The 27610-nt window shown below is 37.9% G+C and overlaps 1 protein-coding gene across 6 annotated transcripts in view; it reads right to left on the bottom strand.

Moving 5' to 3' along the window:
• STRBP (spermatid perinuclear RNA binding protein) overlaps positions 1-27610 on the bottom strand; it is a 148268-nt gene that overhangs the window by 35552 nt on the left and 85106 nt on the right. For all 6 annotated transcript variants that reach the window (XM_032634116.1, XM_032634111.1, XM_032634112.1 and 3 more), the window contains exons 4-10: positions 22568-22733; positions 18126-18270; positions 10463-10554; positions 9831-9926; positions 8582-8693; positions 7817-7914; positions 7507-7618 (exon numbers count right to left, since the gene is read on the bottom strand). In XM_032634116.1, coding sequence (XP_032490007.1) covers positions 7507-7618; positions 7817-7914; positions 8582-8693; positions 9831-9926; positions 10463-10554; positions 18126-18270; positions 22568-22733 — 821 coding nt within the window. The remainder of the gene's footprint in view (positions 1-7506; positions 7619-7816; positions 7915-8581; positions 8694-9830; positions 9927-10462; positions 10555-18125; positions 18271-22567; positions 22734-27610) is intronic.

Genomic DNA, 27610 nt, shown 5'->3' with positions numbered 1-27610 from the left:
TGTGGCAGAAAATCTGAAACTATAAAAGAGCCAAAATTGTAGAAATTAAAAACTGACAGACCTGCAAAGGGAAACAGACGATCCACAATAGAGGGGAATTGGCATACCTCTCTCAGTAATTAAGAGAACAAGTTAAAACAATATGTATGTATGTATGTATGTATGTATGTATGTGTGTGTGTGTGTGTATACAGGTATATAAGATTTGAACAACACAATGAACAAACGCAACCTGACATGTAAAGAATATTCTGGCTCTACCAACTACAGAATATACATACTTTTCAAAGTATGAATCATTTATAAAAACTGACCATGTGCTGAGCCATAAATGAACTTTCAAGAACTACCAAAGGAAAAAAAATCACACAAAGCATGTTTTCAGATCACAGTAGAATAAATAAGCTCAAATATAAGGAGATAACGGACTTCCCTGGTGGCGCAGTGGTTAAGAATCTGCCTGCCAACGCAGGGGACATGGGTTCGAGCCCTGGTCCGGGAAGATTCCCACATGCCATGGAGCAACGAAGCCTGTGAGCCACAACTACTGAGCCTGCGCTCTAGAGTCCACAAGCCACAACTACTGAGCCTGAGTGCCACAACTACTGAAGCCTGTGCACCTAGAGCCCTCGCTCCACAACGAGAAGCCACCGCCATAATTAGTCCGTGCACCGTGACAAAGAGTAGCCCCTGGTCACCACAACTAGAAAGCCCGCGTGCAGCAACAAAGACCCAACGCAGCCAAAGATTAAAAATTTATTTAAAAAATTAAAAAAAGAGATAACTAAAAAATCCTCATTTGTCTGGAAATTAAGCAATGACATCGAAATGGCTTACATGTCAAAGAACTGATAACAGGAAAATTAAAAAATAGTTTTAACTAACTGATAATGAAAATGCTAATGTAAAAAGAGTACAAAGCACATAAATCTGGGCATAAAGGAGAACTTAGTCTTAATAGTACATAGGATAACGTAAGAGGCTTAAAAAAACGCCAACAATGTATTCATCTATTTCAAAACATTTAAAGAAGAACAGCAAATTAAACCTAAAGAAGGTAGTGAGGATAAGAGCAGAAATCAATGACATAACATACAAGCATATACCAGGAGATGATCAACAAAGTCAAAAGTTTATTTCTTTTTAAAGACTAAAAAAACTGATAAACCTCTAGTGAGAGCGATCAGAAAAAAAGGAGGTACAAAACGTATAAGACAGGACATCAATACTGCAGACAATAAAAAGATAAAAGGATCTTATAAACTACTTTATTTTTAAATTTAGATTAAATGGACAAATTCTTAGAAAAATACAATTTACCAAAACTCTCATAAGAAGATGATAGTTCGATGCCAATTAAGGAAATCAGATCCATAATTTAAAACCTTTCCTTAAAGAAAACCTCATGCCCAAATGGCTTCACTGATAAATTCTTCCAAACATTTAAGGAAGAAATAACATCAATCTTACACACACTCTTCCAAGGAACAGAAAAAGAAGGATGGACACTTCCCAACTCAAAAGATCCTCAGAACCAAAAACTCATAATAACTCATAATAACCTCAGAACCAAAACTTGATGAAACATTACAACAAAGGAAAACTGCTGGCCAATCTAACACACAAAAATCTACGTTTTTGTGAATTGCTCACAAAAACCTACACAAGATTGTTCACAGCACCTTTATTTGTAATAGCCCAAAACTGGAGACAAACAGAATGTCCTACAATAGGTGCATGGTTAAACCAAACTCTGACTCATTCATGCCACAGAATCCTACATAACAGCAAAAAGAAACAAAACTATTGACACATGCCAACAACTTGGATGGGCCACAAGGGCATTATGCTGAGTTGGGGGATGAGGATCTCAAAAGATCAGATAATGATAACTTCATTGACATAAAATCCTTGAAATAACAAAATTATAGAGATGGAGAAAAGTTAGTGGTTTCCAAGGCTTGGGGATGACTGTGGGAAGAGGAATGGTGTTACTATAAAGGGGTAGCATAAACGAGATCTTTGAGGTGATGAAATAGTTCTGTGTCTTGATTGCACAAACCTACACATGTGATAAAATGGCATAAAACCTATACACACATTGTATAAATGTCAATTTCTTGGTTTCCATGTTCTCCTATAAGTTGCATAAGATGTAACCATTGGGAGAAACCAGGTAAAGGGTCCACAGGACCTCTCTGTACTATCTTTGCAACTTCCTATGAATCTGTAATTATAGATAAAATGTTAAGGGGAACAAAAAGAGACTGCTGCTTTGTTGAGAACAGACAAGAGGGGCAAGAAGACCAGATAGGGAAGGTGCTGCAATAACAAGGGTAAGAGATGACAGCAGTTTAGGCCAGGATGGTAGCAGTGAAGAAATTAAACAGCTGAATACTGGACACACTTTGAAAGTAAAACAACTAGGATTTGCTGATGGTTTGGATACGGGTGAAAGAAAGAGAAGATTCAAGGGTGAAGGTTTTTGGCCTGAGCACAGAGATGCATAGAGTTTCCAAAGACTGGGATGGTGATAACTATGGAAAGAACAGATGAGAAGTAGAGTAAGGACAGGACATCTTAAGTTTGAGATGTCTGTTAGACATCCGTGTGGAGACAGTGAGGAGACACTTGCATAGCTGGGGCTGAGGTCAAGGGCTGGGAGTCTAGAGTGAAGACATTCATTTGGGAATCTTCACTGAATAGAAGGTACTTCAAGACGAGAGACTAGATAAGATCTCCTAAAGAGTCTAAATGGGTGTAAATAAAGAGAAATGGTCTGAGGCCTGTACCCTGGGATACTAATATTCAGAAATCAGGAAGATGAGGAATAACAAAGACAGCTGAGGAAAGGGCAGTGGGATAGCAGACCCAAGATAAAGTAATGACCTAGAAGTCAAAAAAAAGTAGTATTTCACGCCAGAAAAAGTGTCTGACGGACTTCCCTGGTGGCGCATTGGTTAAGAATCTGCCTGCCAATGCAGGGGACACGGGTTCGTGCCCCGGTCCGGGAAGATCCCACATGCCGCAGGGCGGCTGGGCCCGTAAGCCATGGCCTCTGAGCCTGCGCGTCTGGAGCCTGTGCTCCACAACGGGAGAGGCCACAGCAGTGAGAGGCCCGCGTACCGCAAAAAGAAAAAAGAAATAAAAAGTGTCTGACAGTACCGAATGTTGTTGAGGATACAGAACAACAGGAACTTTCATACACTTCTGGTGGCAACATAAATTGCTATATATACCACTTCCTAGGTCATATACTGGTCCACAGTAACTCCTGGATCTATACTCCAGGAGGCATGAATAAGAAGGCTCCCAGCAACAATGTGGGTGGCTGCCAAAAAATAAAAAGAATCCTAATGTCCTTCAAAAGCACAATGGATAAGTTGTAGCATATTCATAATGGATACTATATAGGTATAAAAATGCACTATAGCTATATGCAATCACATGAATATATCCCAAACAATGCTGGACAGACAGACGTCAGTCACAAAAGATTAAACTCAATATGATTCCATTTCTAAAAAGTTCTAGGCAATATCCAATTAAATTGTTTAAAAAGCACACGAAGGTGGAAAAGATTTAAAGAAAATCAAGGAAACGATTATCAAAAAATCAGGAATCGTAGTTCATGGGGCACGGAGGTGATGTACAGGATAAATAAATGGCTTCTGAGAAGGTGACACTGTTCTGTTTCTTAACTAGGATGGTGATTATATGGAATTGTTAAATAATTACTTGTTTTTAAATTTATTTATTTATTTTTGGCTGTGTTGGGTCTTTGCTGCTGTGCGTGGGCTTTCTCTAGCTGTGGTGAGCAGGGGCTACTCTTCGTTGAGGTGCGCGGGCTTCTCATTGCGGTGGCTTCTCTTGTTGTGGAGCACAGGCTCTAGGCATGCAGGCTTCAGTAGTTGCGGCTTGCAGGCTGTAAAGCACAGGCTCAGCAGTTGTGGCGCACGGGCTTAGTTGTTCCGTGGCATGTGGGATCTTCCCGGACCAGGGCTAGAACCAATGTTCCCTGCATTGGCAGGTGGATTCTTAACCACTGTGCCACCAGGGAAGCCCAAAATAATTACTTCTTAAATGATAGATATTTTATACTTTTATATATATGTGCCATATCTCATAACTAAATATACCATAAATAAGTGTTCATCTGTGCCCAGTGTTGCCGACAAGCTGCCTAAGATGAGTACTGAAAGCTAACCACTGAACGCAATAACGTGAAGGTCACAGGACAGACTTAGGTAGAGTGACAAGGAAGAAAGGCTGATTAGAATAAGTTGTGTTTTTTTTTTAACTTATTAATTTATTTTTGGCTGTGTTGGGTCTTCATTGCCGTGCGCAGGCTTTCTCTAGTTGTGGTGAGTGGGGGCCACTCTCCGTTGCGGTGCGTGGGCTTCTCATTGTGGTGGCTTCTCTTGTTGTGGAGCACAGGATCTAGGAGCAAGGGCTTCAGTAGTTGTGGCATGTGGGCTCAACAGTTGTGGTTCGTGGGCTCTAGGGCACAGGCTCAGTAGTTGTGGCGCACAGGCGTAGTTGCTCCACGGCATGTGGGATCTTCCCGGACCAGGGCTCAAACCCGTGTCCCCTGCACTGGCAGGCAGATTCTTAACCACTGCGCCACCAGGGAAGCCCCTAGAATAAGTTTTAAAGAAAGTGTGGAAAAGGAGAAAGAAACAATAGGCCACTCTTTCTGAAGGTACTGCTATAAAGGGGAGCAGAGAAATGGGAGGAAGCTGCAGAATCAAGGGGGAGTTAAGCTTTGTCTTTCAAATGGGAGGCATTATAGCAGGTTTTTATGCTGATGAGAATGATCCAGTAGAAAAGCAGAAAAGGAGGAAATGATGCTGGTGAGAAAAGAAAGAACTGCTAGAATAATGTCCATTTGTAGACAAAAGGGAATGTGATATAGTGGACAAGTAGAAAGGCTGGTCTTTATTCGGTCAAGGGAGGGAAAGCAAAGTGCATGAGTACTTCCAGCAAATAAGGTCATCAGACGAGAAGGAGGCCTGGGGAGGGAAGTGTGAAACGACAGAAGATTTGCAACAGCTGTCTAGGAAAACTGGGGAACTCTAGACTTTACAGGATGATTTCCAGCCAACACAAACAGTCTACTTAAGGTTAATGTCTGAAACTTAAAGGGAAAACAGTTAAGATGACTATGTATTTTTTTCTCCAACGATGTCCAACAACCTGGTGTAGGCACACAGTTGGATTTCAACCAGAGTTGTCAGGAAGACAGGATCAACAAAGTGAAGGTATATGCTAGGGCGTGATTATTAATGACAGACCACGTGAATATAAGCAGAGAAGGGACAGAGGTGAGTACATGAGGAAGGAGAGGGACTAAGAAAAGTTAACAGAATCAATGGTGAGCTTCGAGAATTGGGGCAGGAGGACTGCTCCCGACAGTATGATGATGAGAGGCGGTTTACAAAGTGGGATTCTTGAGAATGAATTAGGGAGAGGGCACAGGTACAGTTATTGAAGACAAGGTCTAGGATATGTCCACAGAATGGGCACCTGAGGTAAGGTAGAAGACAAGGTATTTGTGGGAGAGGAAGTCAAGGAATTAAGAAGTCAAAATTCTGAAAAAAAAAAAAAATCATCTAAATGCATATTGAAATCACCAAGAATTCTAAGAATAAAGTTTAAAAGCAAATGTCAGGAGGCTAGGTGGTAAAAACATCAAAGTATGAGGAAGACTGCAGCAAGTGTCTGGAGGCAACGACCTTGGCTCCCTCATCTTATAGCTAAGGCACAGAATGTGTAGGTGACCTGCCCAAGTCATGTAGCTAGTAACTGACAGGGCTCAAATGGAAACACCAACTGTCTGGTTCTATTTTAAGCTATAAATTGACAGACCAGCAGTTCCCAAACTCTTGAGAAAGACTGTTGATGTTAAAAAAAAAAAAAAAAACCATAAAAAACTAAGTCACGTTAGCAATAGATATACTTTTACTATCTAGAGAAAGAAAAAATACAAAACCCGAAGAACTGCTATGAATTCAGTGACTGAAATAAAATTTTTCATTATTAACCATAAGAATCTACACATATATTTGAGACATATTTATTATATATTTATTCAGTCATTCAATCCAGACACATGGCTATGTGAATCTCTTTCAAAAATTCTTTGCTGCTGTGTGAGCACCCTCTGGAAGAAAACAGCTTTCATTCCACAACATTTCTTGAGCATTGGTTTTGTAATAGTTATGTGGTGAGGTCTGGAGGATTCCTTACCCTTGAGGAGTTTACAGTGTAAGGCAGTGATTCTCAAACTTTTCAGTCTCAGGACCACTTTACCATCTTAAAAAATTATTGAGCACCCAAAAAACTTTGTTTTGTGGATAATATCTATCAATATTTAGCATATTAGAAGTTAAAACAAAAAAATTTTAATGCAATATACAAAAAATTTCATTAGCCATCAGAGTGATGATGCCATCACAGGTCATATACAGCTTCTAGACAACTGTACACTCATGAAAGACAGAGTGGAAAGGGTGAAAAAACAAAGCCTTAGTATTACTATGAAATAATTTTGATCTGGTGGACTCCCTGAAAAGTCTTTAGACCCACTGGAATTCCAGTGTTTAAATAAATAGATTGGGCCATTCCACTATTTTTGTCATATAAAAATTATTAGAATAATATCATTTGTGGTAGGTGGGTTGTCCCAGGTGAAAATATGGTGTTAAACATCCCACCTTCTAGTATAAATAGAGATGAAGGAAGGAAGGAAGGAAGGAAGGAAGGAAGGAAGGAAGGGAGGGAGGGAGGGAGGGAGGGAGGGAGGGAGGGAGGGAGGGAGGGAGGGAGGAATGTTTTTTGTGGCATAATGAGAAGAGTAAGTGGATTTGCACTTGAGTATCTACTGTTTCCAGGCACTGAATTGAGCATTTTAATCTGACAACAGCCAATAAGGTTGGAATAATATCAGTACATAAAGTGATGAACTAATTGCTCAAGAGCTAAAGCTAGTAAGCAGGGGTGCTATGACTGGAACCAGGTCACACTGACACTAACACCTGTGCTCTTTCTGCTGAAACTCTAATCTGAGTTCACACAGACTAGTACAAATGGAAGACAGTCCTGAATTTTCCAATACACTTTTCTCCTCCTCTATGTTTTTGTCTTCTCTTTCTTGGTTACATTAACACTTCCAAGTATGACAGGATCATCAAACTGATGAGTGACCGTGACAACGTCTCCTCCTCGCTTGTGACTTTTCTCTTCGCCTCAGACCAGCAGTTCTCAAAGTGTTGTCCCTAAGTCTATGCAGTAATGGAATCTGATCAACATAGCCAAACGAGTTCGTCACTAATAAGAATAAATGACAGCAAGCTGATGTCACTAATGGGATGGAAGAAAACCAATAAATGTTCTTATATGACTTGGGTTAAAAATTAAGTTCTCTTAGCTCTAACGAGAGACACATCCCATGGCCATCTCCATCACTGCACACATCCAACCCCAATAAAAAACTTGCACACTCACCTTCTTTATCAGTAACTGACCAGGAATATTTCTGAAAAGGCTTACTAGATGGAAGGGGGTCCATTTCCAGCACTTTATAAATCTGGCCAAAGGCTGAGAGTCTGAGTGCATGCTAAAGAACAAAAGATTGTATTTATTCAAATTTCAAATGTTTCATTCATAAAGCCCTTAGAACATCTAGCTAAAAACACATTCATCAAATACTATTATTACGATGACAAAAGTCCCTAACAGCAGGCAAGAATAAAGTGTTTAAATAAATTACATGATATCCCTCTAATAGACCACAGTGATATGGCCCATCTCATACCTGTGCACTGTGGGTAATATCTTCTTTTTGTTGGATGGTCATATAGCTCAGAGCATCTGTTGGGTCCCTCTCGCAAGGATCATGAAGACCAGGACCCCCTTTGGCAAAGGCAAAAGAAAAACTCAAGTATCATTCAGAACTGAGTTTAGAATTCAATAAACTAACACAAAATAGAAAGAAAAGAATGGAGAGAAAAAGAAAAAAAAAACTAAGGAACGAGGTTAAAAATCTCCTCAATTTAAATGGAGTAAAAAGGACACTCATTTTCAGTATGTTAGCATATAAATGTCCTTATTTTACTAGAAGTCACTTGTATATCTAAGGTCGAAATTGGGTTTTAACTCTGAGAATTTAGAAATGGCATGATGAATCATCCCAAATCTTTAAAGGGATTACATATGGAAAATAAGACCAAATTTAATTTTTCCAAATTAATCACCAGATTGCAAACAGAATGAACTTCATACATTTTAACTCAACATAAACATTTTCAAATTCAAAGCTCTAGGTGAAGCAAATTCATAGCAGACACAATATCTTATTAGTACCTTTTATGTTAGTACATATGGAACATAAATTACAATTATTGAGAGAGAGTTTTATGGCACTTCTCCAACATTCAAGCATTCTAGTTGCTAAAATTCCAAGCAAAACAACTCCTACACGTCATTTCCCTGGGCAGAGGACAAACTTAGCACATAATAGAAAACTAAACTAAAATGAAATTTTTCTGATTCTTCTGCCTCCAGAGTTTGAAACCCTTACCAGGAAGTAGAATTCCAGATGCCAAACACTCCATTACTCGTCTCAAGGCCTCCCCAGCGCCCAAAGGTCTATTACAAGTACCTATAGACTTTTCACATATAAGCTCTAGTGGCTAGAAGATATTAAATTACAAATTAGTACATGCACCAAGTGTTAAAAGGATTCCAGTTAAATGTGAGCTGACATTTCTATCTACAATGGAGGCCAAAAAGGTTAAAGTCCATTTAACATTTAGGGCCCAATTAACTTTTCCCACTTGATTATCAACTTTTACCCCAGCCAGAGTGTTTAAATCAACCATTTTTGAGATAATATATTCAGAAGACATTTTGTCACCAAAACTTTATTTTTATTTACCCTGAAAGGATTACTTAAGAAACTGCAGTCATCTAATTGACTTAACAAAGTTTTAACAAGCCTTCATATAGGTTAGTAATAGCCAATAAATAATCAGTGTTCAAACCCAGCCCACCTATATATATCTCCCACTTAACCTAGGAAGCACTTAAACCACAGTAAGACTTCATTTCAGACATCCTGCCCCAACTATTACAACTGGAATTTAAGAAGGACCAAATCTCCATATTTAATAAACTAAGAACTCACGATGCCAATATCAAAGTAATAATTGCTAAATTAATTTAAAATGACTCTTTTATAGCTTTATTTGTTTTATAATGTTCTTTATTGGGTCTTAATTGGTTCAAGCAAAATAATTTCCAAATTAAGTAAGTTTGGCAATATACATTATAAACTACAGTTAAGTGTACTATTCACCTGACTTCAATTACTAATATGAACTTATTTTTAAGTGTCTATACTCAAAGAGAAAGAAAAAGAGGGTAAGGAAGCCTTACACTGGTATACCAGGTAATTTTTACTCTAAACGGAAGTAGCACTGAAAGAGAAATGTGCCAGTCACGCAGGCTTTCCTGGGCAGTAGGTGAAGAATAATCAATCATCAGTGGAGAGTGAAGTGCAGGAAGACACTTACTTTTAACAGGTATAGAAACTTTTTGTCAGAAAAAATAGCTCAGTCTGTATAGTATGAATATGATGAAGTAGAAAAGTTATATTCATAAAAAAGAATTCATATAAAAAGATCCATAATTTTTTTCCAGAACAAAAATAGATAATGCACACCTTAGCTAACTCAGAATATAGCCATTTTACAGTAACATATAATTTCTACAGGATTTCCTCTAACTATAGCTTCAGAATTTGCTTTTAATCATATTTAAGTACTTACCCATCCTTTTAATGGTGCCCATGTGGGGACTCTGTTGCACAAATCACGCAGAATTCGGAGGACAATTACGCATGATTTTAATCCATTTGCCCTTGCCTAAAACAAACGAAATGGTTCCAATATCCCTGTTGAAATCCACCCTTAATTTTAAGGACACTGATCACGGATAGGTTCTTTAAAATGAATACTAATTAGTCAGTCATTCATAAATTGTCAAGTAAACAAAAAAATCAAGTTCTTAAGAGTAGTAAAATTATGGTTTAGAAAGGCAGGTTTTAAAGTAAAGGAAGCATATTATTGAAGTCACTTTTATAGCCTCATGGCAACCCCATTTCCAGGGAACTCTGTCTGAACTTTTAGCTTTTCTCACCCCATGTTTGGATTTTATAAGCTATCATTTGAAATTCAGAGTACTAAGCCAAAAAGGATTATGTGATAATTAAATATCACTAACTACAGGAGAAGCTATACTGGGCACTTCACCTAAATTAAAGCATTTGCTCCTACAATAACCCTAAGAGGCAGAGAGCACCCCCGTTTTATATATTACACAGAAACCATTAAGAGGCAGGTGTTCCAAATGAAACCTGCACAAGGCTACAATAACAATAAGATAATAACAAAGAGCCAACCTGAAACCATTTGGCATGTCGAAGAGACGCCAAGGCGTTCAGGCATTTCTGCCTGTCCAGTAAGTCCGGAGGATCTTTCATCGCAACCTTTTCTAATGGGAAAATGGGATAAAGAGAGACAGATACAGTTTGACCAAGGGGTTCCTGTCAAATTACCAAACGATTAAAAATAAAAAGAAGAGCAGCATTTGAGTGAACTAATAAGACTCCCAGAAGATTTCAGGTTTTGGCTGTTGCTTTCTTTTTAAATTATGTGCACTATGATTACTTAAGTAAACAGTCAACAGAGCCATTCTGCACACAAGTCCAACAGGAGCACAAAGGCATTCTTTCAGTAAACAAATCAATGACCACTGCTACATCCAATCTGGGATCTTATTAAGCATGTATATAACACCACAGGGCACAAAATAGGTACATAGCACTTTTTCCTTTGGCAGGGGACAATGAGTGGCAATCTGGGACCACTAGCAATAACAACTTTTGGCTATAGAAGGGATTTTAATCACTAATCAATTCTTAAGGAAAACTAGGGCTCTCTTAGGTCATCCATCTGAGATATACTAAGAATACACTGAGCATGGCAATTTTATTTTTTTACAACTGAATAAACTCATCCAACAAGATAACCATTAACAGAAACTTTACCCCACTGATGAGAACTCTGCCAGTGTTACCTTGGAGTTTTCTAATTATTTCTTTTCTAAACCAAAATTATTAAAACTACAAATATGAAAAACACTGAAATACACTTCAAGTTTTACATAGCTTTTTTTCAAAAAGCAGCAAAAAATACTATCTAAGTACAACTATTTGACTTGCCTTAACATTTCAAAGTTGGATTAGATGGCCCAGAGCAGCAAAATTAAGAACTCAAATGTGTGATTAGTGACAAATATCCATATTCGAGAAGATGTCACAAGATACTAAATCCACGTTTAGATAGCCAAATTTATTTCCTCTAAGCCACTAGGAAGTGGGTTTTTTAACTTTTGAAGACTTGGTGCATTACTTAAATGCATACAACATACAAATGTTTCTTGGAGAACAATTCTTTGACTAATCCAATTAAGTCATATTCACCGTCCTCTTTTAAGAACTCTCTTAGCAAGTCCACCAACACTCCTTCCTGGTATAATCATGACAGTCACAAACTCAGCAGTATGTCTATGTGGGCTTTCCTTATTGGCTGCAACATGTAAAGGCTGAAGTGCTACACACTTATTTTTTGACCAGGCGAGCTCTACAGCAGATACTTGCATTGTTTCACATTAATCTCTGCCAACAAATTCAAAACACAGGGTCTCATTTCATCACCCCTTTTTACTCATAAAATGGAAAGCCTCAAAAAGAACCGTTAATATGTTTTTATTTATAAACATAAGCAAACATACTATGGGTACTTATTTCATAGGTGATCTAGTTCCTGGCCTTGCTTAATTATGTCTTTTTAATGACACAAAGCGTACAACTCACTCATTTTCATGTTTATATGTGAAAATGTTTAACTGTGGTCAATACAAGCATCTGTGTAAAGCTCACATACAAGGTAGCACAAACTACTGTAAATGAACAATTAGGATCTCTTAAAAGTTAGACACGACAAAGGTTGACTGACTGCTAAATAATGTAATCCCAAGAAAAGGTATGGACCGTGCCTATTTTTTAGGACTTCAATCTTTAAGAGTAAAGCAAACTAAGTTTTATTCTATCATTGTATCAAGTAGGAGTATTTGGAAGCAGAGGGTCAATGGAAGAAGGGAGTGAGTCAGAGGAAGTTTGGATAGGAAAAGACAAGGCAAAACAACTCTTTGAACTTTCTGATACTTTCGTCCAGTGAACAGAGCTTGTAATTAACATCTGCTCATCACCACAGAGACATTTTTATTTAATGGCAAAAATGTTTACACAAATTCTTTCATTCCCAAAGTCAGATTATATCCATTAATTCTTATTAAAAAATAAAAATAAAAATACTGACATCTGCTTGCTACAGACAGTCAACATTTGGAGGCAGCAGATTCTACTAAAAAGAGATGAAAGGGACAGGCAGTGAACAGAAGACTTCCACCGGATTCCTTTTTATATCACCATCACAGTGGCCATGTTTCTTTTCTTCATGCTCTGACCGTCAAAAAGTCAAAAGATCCAAAATGTTTTAATATTCATGAGGTGGGAAACAGCAGAGGAGATGTAATCATTTATCTTATTTTATCTTCTTCAAAGTTTCTTATTTTAAAACTATATAAATTTATATAGCACTGCAGTGCTACTTATAAGCCCTGCTTGCCTATTTCTTTTATATAATTAATTACATAGTTTTTTATATTTTCATTCATTAAAAAAATAACTTAATGTGGCAATCACAGGATTGTTGCTGGAAAAACACTGCTACTTCTCAAAGAAGAACCTCAAGTTTAACATTTCTGTGTGAACTTTAACATAGATGTTTCAATTTTGCGGGGAAGCAAAGCTTTTCTGATAAAAAGGCATCTTGGAGTCTTTAACTTAGAAACAATGGAACTGTGAGCCATTTCATTCTTTCCTACAGTGACCAGTAAAACAGATAGGGGATAGCAACAAAAATGACAAAAGCAAAGAAAACAGCTTTTTAAAAACTTCACTGCTCAGTAACCTGGTATCAGGGCATGAAGGTACATAAAACATTCTAAACAATGGAAGCACTGAAAAGAAGTCTATTATGCCTAACTTCATTTATTTGGTTAGAGGTTAGATCAGTGACCAGAAACACACCGTACGGCAGGAAATGTTGGTCAGTTTCCCTCCATCCCTTACATGCAAGCTAACTCTTTGCCCGTTCACAAAAATACTAGCCTGGAGATGGGGTGGGGAAAAGCCAGAACATGACTGTGTTAAATAGGATTTCTGTGCCTGGAACCTGGGCTCTTCAAAGGTAAAATAACCAAGCTGGGTTATCACAAAGGCCTCCTTAACATTTCAAAGTTGGAATGAAGCTGAGCTACTGAGTTGACAGCATTTCCAGGGCAGCCTGAAGATACCCAGGCAGTCCCTTCTCCCAATTCCTTGAGGCTTTGCGGAGAGCGGACATTATGCTTCAAGTCACTGCCCGTGCGAAATCTCAGGCCACAATAATGTGAACAGGTAAATGTAGCACTAGGGTAAAACAGAGCACTGTTCTCCTAATTTATGGCAGAAACATCACTAGATATCACTTTTCTTCAGTGCCTCAGTAGGCAGTGAGCCACTGGAAAGATAGCGGCTACAGGTTTGCACTGGATAATGTAGGTCTAGCAGATGGGGAAGGCAGGAAAATAAAGCCTGCAGCATTGTTATAAATCCTAGTTGTGATCTCTGGACTGGTCTGCCACCTAGCAGGACTCATGCTAGCGAACTTCTGCCAAAAAGCATCAGAAGTTCTCACCGGCACAAATACGGAAAAGCGACTCTTGGGCAGCTTCTCTGTGAACCCCTGAGAATCTACCTTCATACTGAGGGCTGCGGTTTATCTTAGCCTTAGCCACAAGTGCCTCTGCAGTTTCCCTATCCACTTGGTTTCAAGTTGCACTGTAAATACACTAAGCAGCTGGATTTGTCAGCCTCACAGCAAATACACTTCTGGTTTAAAGTGACAAGCACCAAAAGAAGCTTAGCCTGTGTGATGCTCAGAATAGCTAATCAGCTAAGATGCTCCTATGATCATCCTAGATAGTAACTGGACTTAAGAGTCAGAGGAAACGGGTAAAACGTGAGACTTTCCTCATTTATACAACAGGACAATTATCTACCTCATAGAACTGTTGTGAGGGTTCAAATAAATCATATATGAGAAAGTGCTTATAACACAGTATGTTATAAAATACCTTAACAAAGCTAAATCTTCAATAAATATTACTTGAATTCTGAGATGTCCACTGTTAATGCTTCTTGCATACCAGACAGTTCTATTTGATCAGATAACATGCTAGCTACAAAAATTCATTTAACAGATTTTCTTTTGATTGCCTACTAAGTATTAGGTACCACTCCAGGTGCCAGGGATAAAGGACAGAGGTAGGGAAAAAGACACTTGTCTCAATGAATCATAAACTTTATAGTAAGACAGCTCATTATTAGCACTGCAGCAAATACAGTATACTGATTCCAATACTACACTTCAATGGCTATTTACGAGTTTAACTGTGTTTACGTTCACTTCTTCAGACCTATCATGTACATATTACTCTCACTGTGAACTCAAGGCACTTTGAGTAGATGAGTTTGTGCTGTGACATTTTTTAGTAAGCTGAGTAACTACTACTATTTACTAAGCAATCGCTTTGTGCTGAGTATCGTACAGGTTACATTACATAAATTCTCTCATGTAACAACTTTCTAAAGTATTCATTACCCACATTTTAAAATAAAGAAACCTGTCCACGGTCACAGAGTAATAGTTAATAGAGTTAAGAATCAAACACTTGGCTGCCAGGCACCAAGGTCTGTGCTTTTTCTCCTGTGCCTTCTTTAGCAGGAAGCATGTAGTTATGGGGAATGATTATTCTACAAGGCCTTCAAGTAAAGGGTTAGAATATGGAAAAAAGACTGACGGCACAGGAGAACTCTTACCTGTGAAACATTAAACCACACCAAAGAGATTCACTATGTACTCTGGCCACTGAAAATCTAAACAGTGATTTGAAACGAGCAGTTAGATAGATCCACTTCTGCAGAGACAACCCTGAGGAGATAAGTACGATGCTCCTCACCTGCCCCGGTCCTCCAGTTCTGCCTGCTCTCAGACTTTTTTTCCCTTTTTTGATTTTACCCAAATATGTGGCAAGTGAAGAGAGGGAAGAGAAAGACATAAGGTATGTATTGTGAACAGCCTGTTTGTTTTGTGGGAGGGGAGAAATTGAAATTCTATAGGAAAATGTCTCCCAAAAAGTTACAATGCCTATTTTTTTAAACTCTGAGAAAGAAAATGAATGCAGATTGTTTTAAAGAGATCTCTCTTAAACTCAGAAATTCCTGGAACCCAAATGAATCTTGTGCTTTCACCCCATGCAGCTGAAAAGAACTGCATCAAGGCAAGAGGAGCCATCTGGTGTGATAAAACAAATCCTACAGAATTGTATAGCCCAGGTCTCAAATGCTTAGTTATACTGGATCCTCAAAGTTGCCCAGGAATACAAAAAACTGCTAGTGCAGATCAAAAACCTCTGACAGGGACTTCCCCGGTGGCGCAGTGGTTAAGAATTCGCCTGCCAATGCAGGGGACACGGGTTCGATCCCTGGTCCAGGAAAATCCCACATGCTGGGGAGCAACTAAGCCCGTGCCACAACTACTGAGCCTGCGCTCTAGAGCCCGCAAGCCACCACAACCGAATCCCGCACACCCTAGAGCTTGCACGCCGCAACTACTGAGCCCGTGTGCCGCAACTGCTGAAGCCGTGTGCCTAGAGACTGTGCTCTGCAACAAGAGAAGCCACTGCAATGAGAAGCCCGCAATGAAGAGTAGCCCCCACTTGCCACAACTAAAGAAAGCCCACGCGCAGCAACAAAAACCCAACGCAGCCAAAAATAAATTTAAAATTTAAAAAAAACAAAACTTTGACAAAGTCCAAATTAGACAAAATGAGCAAATTATAAGAGATAACAAGTGAGTCAACAGGGTAGTGAGGTTAAGGAAAACGGCAAAGCAAATCTTTCTGCCATTTAAAAGGAGAGGAAGTAACGTGTAAAACATTAGATCCAAGCTGATTCTTTCATCTTACCTGATCCCACACAATTATGCTAACATCATCTGATGAGATTCATATTATAAAGAGGTCTTGGGATCCTTTAGTAACCCAAACACCTTGAATAGAGACTATAACTCTCCTACTCTCCTACAAATTCCATTCTGTAATAACTAGTCTTCTAGTAAGGGTGCAATATTCTAAGAATCTGTTTTCAGGTTCTCTGAACATAAAGTTATAAAGGCAACAGACTAAGCTTAAGGGCATCACTGAAAACTGATAAAATCCCATGTAAGTGCACAAAGCCATGGGGAAAAAGAAGCCTGATATTCTCAATACTTTTAAAGTAATGGAAGGGATGTCTACAGCTACAAGCAAACATTATCCAGTTTTCGGCAATTTCAAATCTAGCCTTTGGCAACTTCAATCTTCTTTCATCTCTCTATACTCAAAGAATTTTTAATAATATCTATAATTATAACTATACTTAGAAATGGTTAGTTTTACACTAGAGGGTCAAGAGAACACAGCTTACCAGAATTAACAGAATTATCTTGATACTTCAGAAATCATTTTATAGTTCTACAGTTAATGGTGAACTGTAAAGCTGTTAAAGAAATTAAGCCATTTAAGATTGGTTCTTCAGGTGTTAGAGATACTATATGCAGCCAAAAAAAAAAAAGTACAGGCATAAACCTAATTATAGATAGGATGCATTTTAATTTTAAGCTATGACTCATAAATGTGTCTAGTTTATATCCATCGGGTATGGTATAGCTGATTTTAGTTACCCCAGAAGACTTTTTACAAAAGGAGTCTATCACTTTTACTTTAAGAAATCCTGAGTCATGTCTGCCAAAACTTGAAATTCTAACATCTCTGGTAAATGTGTCTTTTTCTTCCTTTATCATCAACTTGAAATAAATTAAAACACTAACCAATACTTCTTGCTGCACTGGTATTTCAGGTAGGGGAGTAAGCAATGGAACCTGCTGAATGCCTAGTGATGAAAAAACAGCAACAGGGAGTCCCCCCCACCCCACTTTGGTCCAGTTAAGCCGCACTGCCTCTAAATTGTCATGATAGGGAGGGGCCAGTTGATCAAAGGTCTGACACAGGGGAAATATCACATGGCAAGTTTCTAGTGACAGGACTGAGAGGCAGTAACAAGCTAATGTGAAAGGATAAAAATATCAAAAAAGAAACCCAGCTCCATCATTACTTCTCAAAACTGAAGAGATTTATCACTCTTTTGTACGATGGCATTGCCATGCAGAAATTCTTTTCAGCTTCAGAAGAAAGTTAGTTTAAAGCATGATTCCCACATATATAAAATTTTAAATGTTAACAGGATCACAAACCTCCTAGAAAAGAAATGTACTAAAGATTATTTATTAAAAAAAAAATCAGTCCCCCAATTTGTATCTCTTACATCATAAAACATTTACACTTAGGCAATTAGATAAAGCATAATTCTTAAGAGGTTATATAGTTATTAGAAGTCAAGAGAGATGTGCAAATGAGTAACTTGACACAATAAGTGAGTAAATTTGAAAATAATACTGTTTTGAACCACATTTAACCCTAAAATCAGGCCTAACAACCAAGCCACACAGAATAGGTTGGCTGATACCAATAACACTGCAATACTAGACAAAGTAAAACAGAACACCAAAACAGTATAAAAATTAAAGTGGATTTAAGACCAACATGATAAGCACAGGTTTTTGAATTAATTAACGTATCTTATATTTCCAATATAAACATTTTTGTAAAATACAGTGATTGTGTAAATAAAGCTGCTTAAAATACTATAAGTGGCGTAAAACAAATGAAGACAGGTATTTCTTAAATCCATAAAACAATTAACATAGCATTCAAGAGAGTGCTTATGTGAACAAAACAAATATATATTTATATATATACATCTATCTATATATATATATATATATACACATGTGTACCTCCGTCCTTCTTCTCCAATTCGTCCCTAATTAGAGGGGAAGTAAGTATCACCTTCAAAGTTAGCGTGGGTTCTTTTGTATTCCGAATTATAATAGATGCCTCATCTACACATTGTTCCACTTGATATTTCTCTTCTGTGAGTTTCTGAAAGTCACAGAGATTTCAAAAATACCCAATTAATTAAAATTTCAAAAAATGAATGATTGCCCCTTAGTTTTTAAATGTTATTAACGATTAGTATTACTGTGCTAAAAGAGCAAATAGTCTTTAACTAGTTCCTTAGTGTAGAGGTAACATTTTTCTCTCCTCCCAACTTACCAGCAAATCCTTTCTCCATCCCTCAAATAGCAACCACAATGTCAATCATCTATACAATTATTAAACAACATTTAAAACCATTCTTTCTAATATTTGAAAATGAAAGTTACCAAAAGCATCATTATATGAGAAAAGGTAAATTATTGTTCTTGAAATTATTACAGAGGACAATTATAGAATAATAAACCCCCAGTTTAGAGAGCATTCCCAGCAGTTTATTATTCTATAATTGTTCCTCTGTACCGGTCCGTGGCCTGTTAAGAACCAGGCCGTACAGCAGGAGGTAAGTGGCAGGCAAGCAAGGGAAGCTTCATCTGCTCCCCGCCATCGCTCATATTACTGCCTAAACCATTCCCCCCCATGCACCCCCATGGAAAAACTGTCTTCCACAAAACCGGTCCCTGGTGCCAAAAAGGTTGGGGACCACTGCTCTAAACTGATAACTTTTTGATAGGACAGCCTAAACAGGAACTCCTACTTGCTAAGAACTTATAAGATTAGATAGGTTTTTATATAAGATTATGTAGATTTTTAAAGAAAATCAAGTAAGAATGAATAAAAAAGGATCTCTGCACAGTCACTCATCAGCAAAAAAGTTAATATAAACAAGTAACTAACTTCCTAACAACAGGTCTCAGAGATCATTCAAGTGAGACCTTCTTCAGGGCAAGTCATCTGACATCCACAGGGAAATGTACATTGCTTCTTTTAACATACAATTATACACATACAAAAAATAATCACCAATTAGAATCATATATTGTTATATTTAACATATCATTAAAGTTAATAGTTTAATAAGTTGTGCAGGGCCATTCTTGGTGGTGAAATTTAGTATCTATTATCTGACATAAATAGCTGAACGGAAACACTCCTGGGTCTCTGCTCATCACTGAGCATTGAAGGAACTAAAAGCCATTTATATAAAACCAGCATTTTACCATTAAACATCCCAAAAAAGACAGAAAATAGAAAATTCATTACCTTAATTTTGACCAGAGGAAACCAAGGAAGGGAAAAGCCACACAGTGGCTAGAAAAACCAGAACTAGGATACAGAGAAAAAGCAGAAAACGGCTCACATTCATTTTGCCACTATAAGAGTATTAAAGATGTATCAGAGAAAAAGCAAACTAAAATTTTCAATTTAGTTTGAAATTGAAAGTAGATTTCAATGGTCCAGTGATTAAGAATCCAACTTCCAATGCAGGGGACGCGGGTTCGATCCCTGGTCGGGGAACTAAGATCCCACATACCGCGAGGCAACTAAGCCTGCACGCTCTAGAGCCTGCACGCCACAACTAGAGAGTCCACACGCCACAAATACTGAGCTCACGTGCCACAACTAGAGAGCCCACAGCCACTAGAGAGCCCACGTCCTGCAACTACTGAGTCCATGTGCCACAACTAGAGAGAAGCCCACGTGACACAATGAAGAGCCCGCACACCACAACTAACACCTGACACAGCCAGATAGATAGATAGATAAAATATTTTAAACGATAAAATTTAAAAAAATAAAAAATAGGTCTCATGTATATGTCTTAAAAAAATTATACATGCAGATCACCATAAGACACATCCAAAGTAATAAACATATGGTATGAGTTTTGGGCTAGACTAATTCTAAGTGATTCTGGTTTTGGTCATCCTTCTCCCTTGCTCAAGGAAGTACTAAAATCACCCTAGAAAAGAGTATGTAGAGAAAAGGTATGGTACAACCCCAATTAATTAAGGTACTTTGATAACTGAAAGTTTTGCTATAATAAGTGCTCAGGAAAAAGATTTTTAATTCACAAGAAAATAAGATCATATCATATCAGAGACTGGTTTTCCAAATAAACACCAAGAAAACGAAGGGGAGGTAGTGATTTTTAAAGGTAAAAATCACATTTAAAATGATTTTCTGAAATATTATTAGTAATAAAACTATGTCTGTGCTTATGTGGGTGTATATATGTGTGTACATGTATACAATTTAATATAAAATGGGTGTACAATTACATAACCATTTTATTTGGGTACCTTTACCCAAACACCTATGGTCATGGATCTAACCATCACACAAAGCAGCCGGTTTCACTGCCGGATTACTCTATTGGCTATGGTAAATTCAAATATGTTTCTTTTTTTTTTTCAGCAGTTTAAAAAAAATTTTTTTTAATACATCTTTATTGGAGTATAATTGCTTCACAATGCTGTGTTAATTTCTGTTGTTTCTTATAATGTCCACCACTGGTCTTAAGAGTTCAGGCCACCTTTACCTTTTCCAAGAAGCTCTTCAAAGATCTAAAGATATTTGTGTCTTTTTTCGGCTTCTCTAGGCTAAAAAGCCCTCCTCTCTTCAACTTTGAAACAGTTTACACAGCCCACACTCTCTCCTGGGTCCCTTCCTTGAACACCTGCTAGCTCGACAAGAACATTTTAAAACTGTGGTGCCCAGAAATAAAGACCCTCACTCAGGAGAGAAAATGCAGAGTTCACACAGTTGTGATCTACACAGAGAAAGTTCTATTAATGCAACTGAAGCTCCAATCTCCTCTATCTTCAATACTCAAGAAATACGACAGATCGTCAAGATAAGAACTTCAGTTTCTTAGTGCAAATGGTTCTCAACCCTTTTTCCATCCTGACATACCTGAAAATATGACCACTCTCATAAACAGGACTCACTAAGGGGAACAGAAAAGGGGGTGAGATGGTTGGAAAAGCCTCTATGTCCAACCCTTTGATCACTGCTTTAGCATAGATCTAAGAGTAACAATGTTCACTACAATAAAAGCAGAAATAAAGATTAAATTTTAAAACAATATAAAAAATAATGGAAAAAAGATGAATTTTGTTAACATTCTGATAACAAAAAGTATAGTTATTCAGAAACCCGTTACTGCGCTTTCCATTTCTTAAAGCTTTATTGTACTCCATGTTGCTTACCACTCTCCCTCCCCAAATGATCACATAAGGATTTAAAATAATTTTTTAAAAGAAATGAATTTAAACCTTGAAAGAACAGAAAACTTTCTCCAATCAGAATTGAAAATGGAAAAGCCAAATGTTTGTTCAGTCACTTAGAAAACCTTAAGATCTAAAAATGATAAAATAAAACAGTGCTCCAGAAGTTAACACAGGAGAATGTGTCAACAAGTAACACAAATTTGAGTGTCAGGAACAGTAGATTAAAAAATCAGAAAGATGGTTTTGAAGATCAGTTGGTGAATATGAAAGAAAATGATCCAGTAACAAAGCTAATAAAAACAAATTTAGAATTCTTATTACTTGGGGGGAAAAAGTCTCTTTAGAAGAAATACAAATACAGGAAACGAACAACAAAAAAAGAGAGCGTTCAACAACTCAACAGTTTGACCTTGTATACTCGTATCTATTTATGTGACATGGATGTAAGGACTAACTGATATGAAATCATCAAAAAGCTATAATCTAATTATACCACAGATAACACATCTGAAATTGAAAGGTGATCACTGCTTCCCAATTAGTGATGCAACTAGCCCTTGGAGCAGGCTGGCAGAGCAGGTCCTAAGGTGACCACAGCCCCAGACGAACCGGTTGACTTGAGCCCTGAGGAGCCCTCAGCCTCCAGCAGCATCCTCCAGGAAGCATGACAACATTAAAATTGTCTAAATGCATCCCAATGTGAAAAAGGTTTGGAAACAAGGAATTAATAGCGACTTTCCATTAACAGAATGAATGAGTGAAGTTAAATTAACAGTCTTCAATTTACAAAAAATTATCATCTATGGAAGTCTCCAGTTGTCTAGGCTCTTTTTGATCTTTCAATTCTTTTCTGCATTATACCAACCTTTCTAAGAGTTTTATAATGCTGAGAGGCCTAGTCTGGAAAACATGAAGACTGTCAGCAAGACACATCTGAAAAATTTAAGACTGTACTTTAAGAGCCATCTTAATTTGGTATATATATCCTTAATACTAATCACCAGAAGTTTGCCTTAGATGTGATGGAAGAGTCACTGACCCAGAGTAGCAATTCCTCTTGTCTGTACCTACCCTTTACTATTACCAATTTCTTATTAAATTTATCAAGGTCACGGCCTATTTTTACCTTTTTACAAATTATCCTAGAGGTACAATTAAACTGTACTCACCTGAATCTGAATAGGAAGATTATCTTTGACTGTATTTAACAGGGTCTCTGTGGGTTTGTCTTTGCACATTAAAACCAGCTCCAAGTCCATATCATCTTTAATCAGCAAGCCTTTTGCAACCAGGCCAATCCTCATTACACCACATAATGTTCGACCACCTTGATCCCTAAAAATAAAAGTCTGAATGATTACTTTCACAACCTATTTCCCAAACTATAACTTCATCATCACTTGGCTTTCTGGATAACCATATGAATTGATAAGGGAGAACATAAATCCAAATATCCAAAATTCTGCAAAAGTACATCTCAGATTTAAGGCTCATAAACTATCTACCACAAAGAATCAATAGGGAGAATATTTCAGACTACAGATCTTTCAATACTTTATTAAATCTATATTGCTTAGGAAAATCCAAAAATACTGTATCCCCTTAAATATCTTTTCAATTTTTCTAACTTCCTCCTTCTGTCTTTTAATTAAGTAATTAAAGAATTGTGAGAAACATGAACACCGTGGTATACTAAGAAGCAGCATCAGGGTGGAAATTAAAAGACCTGAGCTCTATTCCTAGTGGTGCCTGCTGGCTCAGTATATGTAACTGTAAAATGGCTATCCGCTAGATAAGCCTTAGCTCATCCCTTCTAGCTGTAGCATTCTAGGAATCCATAAAAGTTTCTGGGGAAAGGAAAATAATGTGATAAAAGTAAAGAGCTGAGGAACCCAAAGATGATCTGCCAACACAGGCATTCCATATCCAGCGGTAGCTAAAAGAACAAACATTCAAAGAACATCAAGTCATGAATGGTGCATAAGAATACTGTTAACATCTATCGATTTTAATACCAAAAGTTTCTTATTGGTTCATTTCCCTCAATCACAAGTGAAAATGTAACTAAACTGAGCGGTCATTCAACAAGCAAGCAACTGTTTGAGTATGGAAAACATACTAAAGGAGCTCCAAACTCTCCAGCTCCTGAGGCTCACACTGCAGACTAAGTACAAAAACTGTTTAAAACCTGCTTCAAAGGGAAGAGAAAGGTGACATCTGAGAATAAACTGAGTGCCACAGATCTCATTAAACCTTACAAAGAGAGCCCTGTATTTGAAAGACAAGGAATGCGAATCTCAGAAAAAGTGATTAATTGCTCAAGTTCACAGAGAGAGTAAAATGGCAAAGCCGAGATTCAAACTGAAGTCGGTCTGACCATAACACTCAAGTTCTTTATATAATTACAGCTGCTTCCCAATTTCAGAAAAGAGAGAGGTCAAAATTAGAGAGTTGGTCAAGCAAGGCAACCTGCAAGTGTGACTTCAGCAGAGTCGTGATTTGGTTAAATAGAAAAAAAGGTCATTCTAGCTGGAGGCAAAGAATCAGCAGAGTTGGGCCCAAGTCAGCAGAGTGGGGAATGAACTAGAGAAAGGAGAAGGGACAGAAGTAAATTGTGGCAGTGGAAACAAGACAGGAAGTTATAAATAACCCAGCCACGGCTCAGTGCCTGACACTCCTTAGAGATTCAGTAAACGTTAAATCAATGAAAAACTATAAGGGTGGTACAAGTATAGAAAGAAAGAAAAAGCATTTTGAAGGAAGTGAACCAAGTATGGAATTATTTGATATTAAGAATAGAGTCTAGGGCTTCCCTGGTGGCGCAGTGGTTGAGAGTCCGCCTGCCGATGCAGGGGACACAGGTTCGTGCCCGGGTCCAAGAAGATCCCACATGCCACGGAGCGGCTAGGCCCGTGAGCCATGGCCGCTGAGCCTGCGCGTCCGGAGCCTGTGCTCCGCAACAGGAGAGGCCACAACAGTGAGAGGCCCGTGTACCGCAAAAAAAAAAAAAAGAACAGAGTCTCATCTTTGATTCTTTTTTCTTCTATATCCCTGTTCTTTCATCTTCTCATTCTCCCAAATCTAGTAACAGTTTTTAAATTCCCCCTCTGTAATCACCCTCAAACCCCTGCCTTCAAACTAGCTTCTTTTCAGGCTCTTACTACCTCTTACCTAGACCACCTCAATAACTTCCTCTCCACTGGCCTTACTAAAACTAACCCCTACCATCTATCTCAGCTACTGTATGTATACAGTATGTTGCAACCAGAACAGTCTTCCAAAAGCACCACATGGATGGAACTCTGCCTGTTATTTTCCTGGTATTCCACTGAACACTTAGACATGAGCATATTGGGAGGCAATTGAGGAGACAGCATGACTTCCTGCTTCGAATCCCAGCTCTGCCACTTACTGTGTGACATTGGACAAATTACAAATTACTTGACTCTTTTGAGCCTGCCTTCTCATTTGTAGAAAAGAAATAATACCTTCCTCAGAGTGGTACTGAGAATGTCATTTAATTAGTGTAAGTAATGAACTTAGCCCAGAGCCTGGCATATATTAATAGCTCAATATTCCTTAAACAGTCCCTATACTTTCTCACACCTAGATCTTTGCTGAGATTTATTTCTTCTTCCGCTTCCACTGCCTGACAAAACCCTACTCATCCTCTGGACCTACTGCAAACGCTACCTCCTTCATGAAGTTTTTTCTGATCCCCCGAACCAGCATATAGTCTCTCGCTGCTCTGTATTTTCACATTTTTGTCACAGATACGTGAAGTAAAGATGCTAAGCAAACTGGATCGGGAGTCCGACAGACTTGAATGTGAATCCTGACTCCACCACACACTCATTCACTGACCTTAAGCAAGTTAAAGTTTGTTGATGATTCTGAGTTCCTGTTTTCTCATAAGTAGTGGAAATCTCTTAAGTAAAATGGGGGTGGAGAAGGGGGATAATAATAATAGAGACTAGCAGGTTTGTTGTAAAATAATGTGAAAAGTAATCTGGTACAGTAATTGGCACTCAATAAATGGTAGACATTCTTAACTAGCCATTATTAGCTTGCTTATTAAATTCCATATCATAATTATGATATACTTGGTCTTATCATGTACAAGACAGCATGACTGAGCAGAGAAACTAAGTCCTAATTCAGTTCTGAATTTTAATAATGAATTTGAATATGACGTATTATAACGCAAGTGACCCAGATACAGGAAACTAATTAAAATTAAGCTAATATTCCTAAAATACAAATAGTGTAAACTTATTCAATTTATTTGACTTGTGAGTCAGCTTGTAAAGAGGTAAGATAACAGCACACAGGTTAAAGCTGCCTACCAGTCTCTGGCAATAGAAGTGCTTAGTAAATATAAGCTAGCCTTCCCCATCTCTACGCCCTCTGTAGTGCTTAGCATACTCCAGGAGCATAATACGTATCTATGACCAGAACACACCTCTGTTCTTGGATGCCTCTGTTCTAAGGACACGATCGTTCTGCACTCCTTGAGTTCTACCACATGGGAAGAACCATACACAAGTGCTCAACCCCGGAATGTTTCACAAACTGGAAACACTTTACAGAGACAATCGATAGCCTGCACACAGAGCACTCTATTTAAAGATCCAAACAAAGCACGGCGTATGTTATCCTTTAAAAACCTTGAAAACTCAGTGACCTGATCCAGTTAAGCAAAAGTCTACTGGAGCACTTTCCAAAGGTCTGCTCAGCCTTGACAGCAAACAGAAGATGTATTTAGAAGGCCTGAACTTCACTGAAAAATAAAACTCCACTTAGAAATAGTAAAAATAGCAAATTTTATATGTATTTTACCACAATTAAAAAAAAAGTTTTTAAAAGGGTATAAACACATTCCAACGTGCAATTTAAATATGTAATGTGGTAACTCACTGGCGGTCCAGTGGTTAGGACTCAGCATGTTCACTGCCATGGCCGGAGTTCAATCCCTGGTCCACGAACTAAGACCACGAAAACCACACAGCGTGGCCAATCAGTCAATCAATAAATAAGGAATGCGTGACTATTTAACTTGCACGGGGACTGGGATTTAACTTGCACTGGGACTGGGCTAGATTACTGGATGATACTACTAATTACCATGAACCCCCAAATTTGACAGTATCTTTTTTAAAGCCATCATATGCAAGAAAAAGTGAATTACTGCCAAGAAACTTCTAGCTGACAAGTCCCTGACTGGATACAATGTATATATTACCTGTAAAAAGCTAACAAAGTCAAGAAAATACATTCTTCAGCTAAAAACTGATACTGATTTTCTTTCATCTGAAGATGGAAAGGCTACACTATCACTCAGTTAAAGATATCAATTTATTACTACTTTCCCACTATTATCTACTTATCACAGATCTAGAATTGAAAGCCTGAGAAAGAATTCTGTAACTTCTATCCTCAATTTACCAGCTGCAGCCAAAGTAATGTTCTTAATCCTATTAATACAATAGAGTCAAATGAGCTACATTTTCCGAAGTAAACCATACAATTATTCCAATCATAGTGACATTGCTCAAAACAATAACTCTAAGTTTAGCAAGGCATAAAAAGTTTCCTAGTTATCATTCAGCTTCATCTCATTAATCTCTTACTGTTGTTGCAGCACTGGGAATACTGTGCTATAATTGTTGAAGGGTCTGGCTCCCATTAGGCCTTCAATCATTCCACAAATACCCAATGAGCATTTACTATATGCAAGATACTGTACTGGATCCTGGAAATCAACAAGGCAGATACAGTCATAAAAACCTTTACAGTATATTCTCCTGCACTCTCTCTTCTACACCAGGATTTTTAAATACCTGACAAAAATGACATTCTATGATTTTCCCAGAGACAAAAAACACTACTATTTATTTCTGAATTTAGGAGGCTAAACCAACACATGAAAAAGATGACATAGCATAACCTCCAAAAAGGAGAAGTTTTTTTTTAAAAGGGCTTGGTGCTTGCTCCCTCGAAAGGCATCCTGAACAGGTCTATCATCTTTTTCTGGTCTAATCATTATTCCTTTCTTGCTTTCCCTGCAAATTTAACTCAGAAAAATTCCACAAACATTTACTTCCTTGTTTACAGTCATATAAATGAGAGAACCCAAAGAACACCAAACAGCAAATGTAACCCAGTGGGACGGGACCCTGGGCATTACAGGACAGCACCACAAATGTCAGGTC

This window comes from Phocoena sinus, chromosome 6 (genome assembly GCF_008692025.1).
Source record: "Phocoena sinus isolate mPhoSin1 chromosome 6, mPhoSin1.pri, whole genome shotgun sequence".
In the NCBI taxonomy this organism is placed as follows: domain Eukaryota; kingdom Metazoa; phylum Chordata; class Mammalia; order Artiodactyla; family Phocoenidae; genus Phocoena; species Phocoena sinus.
This window is presented reverse-complemented; position numbering and strand designations above follow the sequence as displayed.